The sequence below is a fragment of the Dicentrarchus labrax genome, unplaced genomic scaffold (assembly GCF_905237075.1).
Source record: "Dicentrarchus labrax unplaced genomic scaffold, dlabrax2021, whole genome shotgun sequence".
NCBI lineage: Eukaryota > Metazoa > Chordata > Actinopteri > Moronidae > Dicentrarchus > Dicentrarchus labrax.
In genome coordinates this window covers 24959569-24970524 of record NW_026136719.1, presented here as the reverse complement: position 1 = coordinate 24970524, position 10956 = coordinate 24959569, and the positions used below count along the sequence as shown (strand labels likewise).

General features: G+C 37.7%; 2 protein-coding genes across 9 annotated transcripts; both read right to left on the bottom strand.

Moving 5' to 3' along the window:
• Positions 1-64: 64 nt before the first annotated feature.
• Positions 65-9900, bottom strand: LOC127351803 (UDP-glucuronosyltransferase 2C1-like). Of its 6 annotated transcripts, XM_051379733.1 has the most exons (3): positions 9778-9878; positions 8582-8616; positions 65-1853 (listed from the first exon to the last, which is right to left on the bottom strand). In XM_051379733.1, exons 2-3 carry the CDS (start codon positions 8606-8608, stop codon positions 270-272), a joined length of 1611 nt encoding a protein of 536 aa, XP_051235693.1. In that variant the 5' UTR covers positions 8609-8616; positions 9778-9878; the 3' UTR covers positions 65-269. The 6 variants fall into 6 exon arrangements, with proteins under 6 accessions (XP_051235693.1, XP_051235694.1, XP_051235698.1 ...); XM_051379734.1 differs by lacking the exon at positions 8582-8616 and having other exon boundaries at positions 9778-9900; XM_051379738.1 differs by lacking the exons at positions 8582-8616; positions 9778-9878 and adding an exon at positions 9577-9724.
• On the bottom strand, positions 6688-9900 carry LOC127351805 (UDP-glucuronosyltransferase 2C1-like). 3 transcript variants are annotated; one of them, XM_051379742.1, is made up of 3 exons: positions 9778-9878; positions 8582-8616; positions 6688-8455 (listed from the first exon to the last, which is right to left on the bottom strand). In XM_051379742.1, exons 2-3 carry the CDS (start codon positions 8606-8608, stop codon positions 6893-6895), a joined length of 1590 nt encoding a protein of 529 aa, XP_051235702.1. In that variant the 5' UTR covers positions 8609-8616; positions 9778-9878; the 3' UTR covers positions 6688-6892. The 3 variants fall into 3 exon arrangements, with proteins under 3 accessions (XP_051235702.1, XP_051235703.1, XP_051235704.1); XM_051379743.1 differs by lacking the exon at positions 8582-8616 and having other exon boundaries at positions 9778-9900; XM_051379744.1 differs by lacking the exons at positions 8582-8616; positions 9778-9878 and adding an exon at positions 9577-9724.
• Positions 9901-10956: the final 1056 nt, after the last annotated feature.

The window sequence follows — 10956 nt, the reverse complement described above, 5'->3', positions numbered from 1 at the left end:
TTGCTCTTGCACAAGGGTCGAATACAAAGCATAAATATCCGCTCTGGGACAAATCAAGTACAACTCAATTTACATTTGTTTATTTGTACAGTGTTGGTTTTGAAAAATGTATTAAGTTTATACAAAAATAGTTGTTAAAATACAGTACATAAAATTAATGCCATTGCTTAAGAACAAAATGTAAAAATGCTAAATCAAAATCTATTTTCATATTGATGTTGTATTAATTTTTGTAAATTGAATGTACAAAATGAATATCTGTTGAAGGATTAGTCATGTTTGACTTTATGTATACACACTGTAGTGTAAAAACACCTGATGAAAATGAAAAGGATTAAAAGTACAAGCAGCACAGCTCCAGCCAGGAACAAAAAGACATCCACAGAGTGGTAGATATACCAGGGCAGTCTGTAAGACACTGCTTTCAGGTGGGCTGCACCTTTGTGTCTCATGACAAACTCTATCCAGAAGAGGGCGTTATCCAGGGGCTTTATTGGCTGATCTCGGTGCAGTGTAGAGAGTCTCTGCATGTTGAATCTGTAGGAGGGCTCATTCAGGACTTCCTGTATGGCCTTCAGGAAGTTGTTGTTTTTGTCCACTGTGGCTAATGTAAGAATCTGAGCTGCTCCTCTCTGTTTCAGACGCAGCAGGTTGTCGTATTGGTCGAAAAACACAGGCAGACCCACAACTGGGACTCCGTGATAAATAGCCTCTTGCACGCCATTTGTTCCTCCATGAGCCACAAATAGTTTTATTTTAGGGTGTCCTAAAAGATCATTCTGTGGCATCCAGTCGACTATTAAAGTGTTGTTGCCCAGAGTTGCGGGTCTGTCCCCTTTATGCCTCCAGATCACTTTCTGAGGTAATTGAGCAAAAGTAGCAGCGACCTCGTTTGTTATATCAGCAGGAAGTTCACTCACAAAAGTCCCCAGAGACATGATGATGACTCCATGCTCTCCAGAACTCTGCACAAACTCCTCCAGGTGTTCAGGTAGAGGTTTGGCAGGTTTACACTGGAACCCTCCCATATAGATTACATTAGGCATGGTGGGACGAGGGAACTCAAACACAAAGTCCACTCTCATGAGCCAAAGGTCTGCATCAAGCACTAGCTTGTTATAGTCATTATCGGGCCCAAGATATTTGTCACATATTTTCTGGTATATTTGCTTAACCAGCAGGTGATTTTGTACATCATTTGCTAGACTCAAAACCATGTTTATAACTCTCTGAAAAAAGGTCATCTTATTAGTGTAGCCAGATCCTGTCATAGGAATATATGATAAAGGTGAAGGAGCAATAGCAAGATGACCCTCTCCACCAAGTAGCCAGCGAACATTGTAAACCAAAGGGAGATTCAAATATTTGGCCAAAATCACTCCACCACCCCAGCAGGGGTCGGTGAGCACCAGGTCAAACTTGCTGTGCTTCAAGTTCCTCATCAACTCTTGATCACCTAGCATCGCTGACACAAATTCACCTATGCTTGTGTGAGCTTCAACAAATGTGCTGAACATTCCTATAGTCACATGGAGAAAGTTCTCAAAGGGAAGAGACCCCCTTTCAAATTCAATTACCTTAGATATGATTTCTGTTATGAACTTCTGATCTAAGCTCCTCTCCACTTCAACTGTAAAGGTATCGTAATAAGAAGATTTATCCTTGATGTACCAGCTTTTGCTGGAACGCAGAATAGTTATATTGTGTCCTCTTGAGTGCAAAGCATGAAGTAAGATATCCATGTTTATCCAGTGGCTGCCTTCAGTAGGAAGGACCAGGATGTTGCCCCCTTGACAGGCTGTGGGAATGAGGGCAAGCAACAGCAAAACACTGCAGCAATAGATCGGCCTCATCTGAAAGGAAAACAATGGACAACCAATGGACCAAGGTGAAAAAATGCCATTACAGCAGAAATGTACTGTGATAATCTACATAGGCTCACTTTTCTTTTTTAAACTTAGTCAACCCAAAATGTTTGCAGTTGCAAGCTGAATACTGAATAGAATATTTCTTACTTTCATAATGTCTTTGTATACCTCCATCTTTTGCACTATGATAAAAATATTATCGAGAAATATATATATTAAAAAAAAGTTCTATAAATATATTCTAGTAAAAGTCACTTTGATGTAAATTAAAGTAAATTAACTGCACTTAGAAGACATCTGCAGTCGAATACATTGGGTCTGATTGCCTTCACCCACACTGTTAATTAGATCATCAGTTAAAGCTCATTTGTATGAAAGCATTACTTTTTGCAAAATACTTTACCAATCTTCCTCTTTTAACTGACTGAGCAGCAAAGTCAGCATCACAATCTCATTAACATACAGTATACTAGCATTACAAAGCATTTCTACTTAATGTAGTCTGTATTTTTACTCCACACAGGAAAAGTCACAGTGTTAGAGAACTGCTTTTTTACAGCGGTTATTTGCCAGAGTTGGCAAGTCCAGACTTTAATCCTGAACGGAGGAGCAGTTTAGGATGGCGGTGGAGCCACTAACAGGCAATACTCTGTATGGAGACACTACTGATAAGAAAGTTACTGATTGATCAGTACACTAACATTAAGAAGCAATATGTTGGCATACTCTGAACTACTCTGTGTTGAATATATTCAAGATTATTGCATTCAGAGTGTATGGTACAAAACGTGTTTATGGCCCTGTGGCTTCAGTTTTTGTATTTATTCATTCATGGAACTACTGATATCATAAAATACAAAGCCAAAGAAAAAGTGGTATACATATATAGCAAGATGTGTGTCACTTAGATAACAGTGGGTTTTATATTTGCACCACATACAGTGTAATTTACTAACAGATTGATTAACATTTCAACAAGATTTACTAGGAGACATTATATGTGACATGTGCAAAAACATTCATACAGACATCTCACAAAACAGTCAGCAGAGCGGTTAGTGTTGTTGAATGAAAAAATGTGTTTTGTATCAAACTCACTCAGCAGTAATTCAGGAAAAAAAGACCACATTCAGTTTCCTTACCACATGATCCTTAAATGTGTCATCAACCTGATTTGGTAAAATTATAAAATTTATCTTTCAAAAGCTAGAAAACAGGCCTGAGATATTTACTTTTAAGTTTTCCAGTACGGCTGTGGGTTTGCTCTGTATAACAAAACATTTACAGATCTTATGACAAGATCACTAACATACAAGAAACAAATCTATAAATAACAAACTTACATTAAATCTTTCTTGGCTGTGCTGCACGTCTGCCTCCTACTGTTAGAGCAGAACTGTGGACTGTGCAGGGCTGAATTCAAAACAGTGGGACTGACAAAAACACTTCCTGATTTCTTTTCTTCTTTCTCTTTTTTTCTGTTGCAACATTTGCCTCACCCCTAACGACAGTTGTGGCGTATCTAACGACACTTTAAGGAAGTTCACTGATAAAGTAAAACTCCTCCTTCTCCTCCTCCAAAGTAATCCACACTCAGCTAAAGCTTCAGTCAACAGTCAAAACATTGACACATACACTTAAAACATAACTTACTGAGTTTTGGGTGTGTAGGGGATACACTACTTTTTCCATTATTATTAGTATTTAATCACTAGTGATTAATAATACACTCGTAAATGGGGCACCACCTCCGTTGTTTAGCTACTAGAATAATCCGGAGGAAATTATTCCACAGATCTAATCAAATCAATTTATCAAATTTCAAAATCTATATTTAATCTCAATATTTCTGAAGTAGTGATTTCTTTTACACGATTCATCGATTTCCCCGCATCAAATCAAACCTGCACCGACAAGGACATACGGTTATATATGTTTATTAACTAAATTAATGAAGCGTAAATAACATGAAATGATAATGTAAACAAATAGCAACAAATAACAGAATATGTGGACAGTAAATGAATTATTAATATTGGGTGATTCAGGAGCGATGGTGGATTTTGCGATACGGCAGTAACCCTAGAATATTACGGGAGTAAATTTTAAGACTACGAGGCCCTAATCGAAAATTCTTCTAAGCTCAAACTATGGGAATCAAAGGTCACAGACAGACACCAACTCTTGGGAAGTGTGTGGGACCCCGGCAGGGTATGTGGGTTTCAGCCTACTTTGTTGTAGAGATGGAGGGACTTCAGGATCTTTCTCCTCCGGCTGGTACTGCTCGGCTGCTGTTCAGAATCACAGGTCCAAGAACGTGTCGTCACCGATACCAGTGGCAAGCGCTCCAGTCCAAGGCCCAGCGCGGCTTGGCGCTTTGAGTGCGTTGGAGGCAGGTAGTCTGGAGGATAATGTCTTTGTCCGGCTGAAACGTTTATACGTCTCCTTGAGCGGTCAACCACGGTGATGTCCTTTTGGCTTGTGATCAATGTCTTAAGAAAAGTTCCTCAGAGTGGTTGGTCTTTGGCTTTGATTATGAACTAATCCAACTTCTGGTCTAAAATAACTGTAGGACGAAACGCTGGCCTTGCGAATCCTCTGTAGTCACTAAGTCCAAGAATTAAACTAAATTCACTTTCTGTGAATCAGGCGACAATACTTGACAAGATATATAAACTAAAACTTATAAAAGAATTAACTGTGTTCGTGTCTTGAGCCTTCAAAATAAAAGTACTAAAAGTACTTCAGCGCCGCTAATTATTACGTGAGGAAAAATTCAACACGTGTCTCAAACGAAGTAAAATAACGTACGAAATCAAAGTAGAACGAAAGTAAATAACGAATGGATCCAACGTAGATTTAAGAAGAGAGTTTGGAAGTGTAAAAGTAAGAGAGAATGTAAAAGTAAGAGAGAGCTAAGTTATATCGGAGTCTATATTATATATGTTTTAGTTTGGAGGCGTATCCGGAAAGGCTAATCGCGTCACTTCCTTTAGCGATATTTCGATATTCGTAACTTTATTAACTCACTTCTATCGTGTTTTAAAGTTTCGAAATCCTAATTCACCATTCACAGAACCCACCATGACTCAATACATAGTTTACATGTTTTAACATAACATAATCGAAATTACTTGATGTAAAAATAAAAGCAGACCTAGTTAAAATGTCACAAACATGCATATGAAACAACACTAATGGATTGTACATATTTCATATAGTGTTAGCTTAATTCGTGTTATAAAATTGTGTGTCAGGCATTTACCGTTTGGAATAATACACAACTATAAAACAAAATCTGTTTTGAAGATACCTTACGCTATACCAGAATCTTACCAAAAGGTGGCACTGTGGCTCCATCACACATTCAAGCATTTTACACATGATTTTGTAACTTAGTCCAATCTGAAGACAGAAACATCAGACAAACATTACATTTGCGATCTTCTCATGCTGGATGGCAATCTGTTAATTTTGAGAAGAGGAAATTTTAACATAATACTATAACAGAACTAAATCTATATCCGTGCAACTGTTGTTACTGCTTCCTAGATTGGAATGTCCACTATCAAAAGAAAACATCGTAATTTACACTTTAGAGGAAGGGGTGTCAGAATACCAGATGTGGATTCCAGAGGAGTTTCTCTCTGGAGGTGATACAATTTAGATCAAGGAGATGCAAACACACTCCATGTCTATTCCATAGGAATTTACAACTAAAAGGGCACTCAAGTATCACACACGATCCACTTTAGGTGTAGGGTGTCGTTCTGATCTGTGGAAGAGGATAAAGCAAATTGAAACCTAGAGATCCCATCTGAGAATCTGAAAAGAACCAGGCTCTCGGTGCAGGATACTGTCGGCGCCAGAGTCTCACCTCCCCTCCTGGGTCAAAAAGTTAAAGGGGAAAGAGGAGGCCTTGAAAACTCTCCTGGTGGAACATAATCAAAATAATATGATGATCGTTGAATCAAGAGACTGATAAAGCGTCTCTTGTAGAGGAAGACGAGGACAAGGTCCTACAGGTGTGTAATAAAAGGCAAGCGTTGATCAAGTCTATATTCATGGTACTTGTATAAACTTGTGCACATCCTTGAAGTGGAGACCCGCCTCTTGGGAAAAATGTTTATTGTACTCAAATGACTCATGTTAAAGGAAGTGTAACATGCTGCTATGACAGATGATCTACTCTTAGAAAACAGATGAGAGGTTGTTACTATGAGATTTAATGGTGACGTGTGCTTGCAATAAATAAACCGTAGATAAATATTTCAGTTCTTTTTAGCTCACCATTTTCTGTTCCAGTGTTGTCAAATGTTTCCATTTAAAATGTTCCAACTGTATATGGCCACAGTCTGTGGCTCAGCATGTCACAAGTACGTTAAACAAATGTGTTGTTCCCAGATTCAAATGACTTGATTGCCCATTAAATGACCATAAATAGAAATTGGTCATTGGCACTGGCAGCTCTCACTCAACACAAAGCAGCAACACCTGAAGGTGATTACACTGACCTCTTGCATCTACATCAGTTATGTTAAACAAAAGATACACCACCTGCTGGTTGGAGGTAAAAATACAAACAAACACAAATATGTATATATATAACTGAAAATGGCTCATTACACACAGAATAAACATGAAGTAATGCATCTGAAAACATATTTTAGCTGTTTATCTGGTTTTAAAACACAACTGTGGTCTATCTTTGTTCCCATGAGCCTAAAGAGACTGTTATTAGGAGCACTCCTGCCATTGCTCTTGCACAAGGGTCGAATACAAAGCATAAATATCCGCTCTGGGACAAATCAAGTACAACTCAATTTACATTTGTTTATTTGTACAGTGTTGGTTTTGAAAAATGTATTAAGTTTATACAAATACAGTTGTTAAAATACAGTACATAAAATTAATGCCATTGCTTAAGAACAAAATGTAAAAATGCTAAATCAAAATCTATTTTCATACTGATGTTGTATAAATTTCTGTAAGTTTAATGTACAAAATGTATATCTGTTGAAGGATTAGTCATGTTTGACTTTATGTATACACACTGTAGTGTAAAAACACCTGATGAAAATGAAAAGGATTAAAAGTACAAGCAGCACAGCTCCAGCCAGGAACAAAAAGACATCCACAGAGTGGTAGATATACCAGGGCAGTCTGTAAGACACTGCTTTCAGGTGGGCTGCACCTTTGTGTCTCATGACAAACTCTATCCAGAAGAGGGCGTTATCCAGGGGCTTTATTGGCTGATCTCGGTGCAGTGTGGAGAGTCTCTGCATGTTGAATCTGTAGGAGGGCTCATTCAGGACTTCCTGTATGGCCTTCAGGAAGTTGTTGTTTTTGTCCACTGTGGCTAATGTAAGAATCTGAGCTGCTCCTCTCTGTTTCAGACGCAGCAGGTTGTCGTATTGGTCGAAAAACACAGGCAGACCCACAACTGGGACTCCGTGATAAATAGCCTCTTGCACGCCATTTGTTCCTCCATGAGCCACAAATAGTTTTATCTTAGGGTGTCCTAAAAGATCATTCTGTGGCATCCAGTCGACTATTAAAGTGTTGTTGCCCAGAGTTGTGGGTCTGTCCCCTTTATGCCTCCAGATCACTTTCTGAGGTAATTGAGCAAAAGTAGCAGCGACCTCGTTTGTTATATCAGCAGGAAGTTCACTCACAAAAGTCCCCAGAGACATGATGATGACTCCATGCTCTCCAGAACTCTGCACAAAATCCTCCAGGTGTTCAGGGAGAGGTTTGGCAGGTTTACACTGAAACCCTCCCATATAGATTACATTAGGCATGGTGGGACGAGGGAACTCAAACACAAAGTCCACTCTCATGAGCCAAAGGTCTGCATCAAGCACTAGCTTGTTATAGTCATTATCGGGCCCAAGATATTTGTCACATATTTTCTGGTATATTTGCTTAACCAGCAGGTGATTTTGTACATCATTTGCTAGACTCAAAACCATGTTTATAACTCTCTGAAAAAAGGTCATCTTATTAGTGTAGCCAGATCCTGTCATAGGAATATATGATAAAGGTGAAGGAGCAATAGCAAGATGACCCTCTCCACCAAGTAGCCAGCGAACATTGTAAACCAAAGGGAGATTCAAATATTTGGCCAAAATCACTCCACCACCCCAGCAGGGGTCGGTGAGCACCAGGTCAAACTTGCTGTGCTTCAAGTTCCTCATCAACTCTTGATCACCTAGCATCGCTGACACAAATTCACCTATGCTTGTGTGTGCTTCAACAAATGTGCTGAACATTCCTATAGTCACATGGAGAAAGTTTTCAAATTCAATTACCTTAGATATGATTTCTGTTATGAACTTCTGATCTAAGCTCCTCTCCACTTCAACTGTAAAGGTATCGTAATAAGAAGATTTATCCTTGATGTACCAGCTTTTGCTGGAACGCAGAATAGTTATATTGTGTCCTCTTGAGTGCAAAGCATGAAGTAAGATATCCATGTTTATCCAGTGGCTGCCTTCAGTAGGAAGGACCAGGATGTTGCCCCCTTGACAGGCTGTGGGAATGAGGGCAAGCAACAGCAAAACACTGCAGCAATAGATCGGCCTCATCTGAAAGGAAAACAATGGACAATCAATGGACCAAGGTGAAAAAATGCCATTACAGCAGAAATGTACTGTGATAATCTACATAGGCTCACTTTTCTTTTTTAATTTAGTCAACTGAATATTTCCTACCTTCATAATGTCTTTGTATACCTCCATCTTTTGCACTATGATAAAAATATTATCGAGAAATATATATATTAAAAAAAAGTTCTATAAATATATTCTAGTAAAAGTCACTTTGATGTAAATTAAAGTAAATTAACTGCACTTAGAAGACATCTGCAGTCGAATACATTGGGTCTGATTGCCTTCACCCACACTGTTAATTAAATCATCAGTTAAAGCTCATTTGTATGAAAGCATTACTTTTTGCAAAATACTTTACCAATCTTCCCGATTTTAACTGACTGAGCAGCAAAGTCAGCATCACAATCTCATTAACATACAGTATACTAGCATTACAAAGCATTTCTACTTAATGTAGTCTGTATTTTTACTCCACACAGGAAAAGTCACAGTGTTAGAGAACTGCTTTTTTACAGCGGTTATTTGCCAGAGTTGGCAAGTCCAGACTTTAATCCTGAACGGAGGAGCAGTTTAGGATGGCGGTGGAGCCACTAACAGGCAATACTCTGTATGGAGACACTACTGATAAGAAAGTTACTGATTGATCAGTACACTAACATTAAGAAGCAATATGTTGGCATACTCTGAACTACTCTGTGTTGAATATATTCAAGATTATTGCATTCAGAGTGTATGGTACAAAACGTGTTTATGGCCCTGTGGCTTCAGTTTTTGTATTTATTCATTCATGGAACTACTGATATCATAAAATACAAAGCCAAAGAAAAAGTGGTATACATATATAGCAAGATGTGTGTCACTTAGATAACAGTGGGTTTTATATTTGCACCACATACAGTGTAATTTACTAACAGATTGATTAACATTTCAACAAGATTTACTAGGAGACATTATATGTGACATGTGCAAAAACATTCATACAGACATCTCACAAAACAGTCAGCAGAGCGGTTAGTGTTGTTGAATGAAAAAATGTGTTTTGTATCAAACTCACTCAGCAGTAATTCAGGAAAAAAGACCACATTCAGTTTCCTTACCACATGATCCTTAAATGTGTCATCAACCTGATTTGGTAAAATTATAAAATTTATCTTTCAAAAGCTAGAAAACAGGCCTGAGATATTTACTTTTCAGTTTTCCAGTACGGCTGTGGGTTTGCTCTGTATATCAAAACATTTACAGATCTTATGACAAGATCACTAACATACAAGAAACAAATCTATAAATAACAAACTTACATTAAATCTTTCTTGGCTGTGCTGCACGTCTGCTTCCTACTATTAAAGCAGAACTGTGGACGGTGCAGGGCTGAATTCAAAACAGTGGGACTGACAAAAACATCCCTCACAACAGTTCTGGTGTACCTAGCGACAGTAAACTCTTATGTTTACTCATTGTGTAATGTGGCAAAACTCCAAAGTAATGTGCAGTAGTATGTTTATTTAACCGGACTCCCAACCTTATTAGACCAAAAACAAGATGACAAGATGGAGATCTTGTCTACTAAATGTTTGTTACTTGGCATGAATAAAGGATTACAATCTACACACAAAATGGAATTTAAATTGTGCTAGTATCAGCTTTCTCTGGCTTTGTTCCAGTGCAGTCTTTGTACTGACTACTATAATTTGAGAGTACAACCCAAATTGTCAGCGACCCTGAGTTGGCAGCGTTACAGCATCTGAAAGTTAATCCTTCTTGTCTTCAGTCACTCCTTCCGCCTCCGGTAAGTAGCCTAACCTCCATTGAGTGATGACAATAAAATGTAATTACCATTATTGACACACACATCTTGTTATTGCCTGGCTGTAGAATTGTGGCTACAAGGTGTTGCAGAATTAGAAACTATAATTCCTTGTGTAGGCTACTGCTTCTTTTTGCTGATATTTTATTTTCAAATGTTTATTACACCTATGGTTGGATTTTTTACATTAAAATCAATTTGATATCAGCATTTCTTTTTTAAGCTGAATTCTTTACATGGATATTTTATTGCATGTCTTATGTTTGTATTAATATTACATTGTCTGTTTGCAGTGTATTCCCATTTTCAGATTTTATACAATATACAGTTGGTAAAATTGAACATTGTTCCATGCATGCAATATTGAAAAGAGAACAAGTTATATTGCTGCAACAGGATTTGTTTTGAAAGCCTTAAAAGGCTCCTTCAGGAACAAATTGCCATGGAATGATCTTTAATTTATTAATGACAGTAGTCTGAAGTATTATCCAAGGCTTTTAATTCAGTTTTAGCCTTGCTGGTCATTCTTAGCCATAATTTCTTTAATCCTTTATATCACATGAGTTATTCAACAATGTTTATTCGAAAGACAGATTGCAATTTAAACTTTGACCTTTGTATTTATATTATAATATATTTGCATTCATTTATAATATTTTAATAAAAATATTAT

Coding starts and splice junctions, on each gene's coding strand:
- LOC127351805 (XM_051379742.1), bottom strand. CDS start 8,608: ATGGAGGTATACAAAGACATTATGAAG. Junction 8,456..8,581: donor TATACAAAGACATTATGAAG/GTAGGAAATATT, acceptor TTTTCCTTTCAG/ATGAGGCCGATCTATTGCTG.
- LOC127351803 (XM_051379733.1), bottom strand. CDS start 8,608: ATGGAGGTATACAAAGACATTATGAAG. Junction 1,854..8,581: donor TATACAAAGACATTATGAAG/GTAGGAAATATT, acceptor TTTTCCTTTCAG/ATGAGGCCGATCTATTGCTG.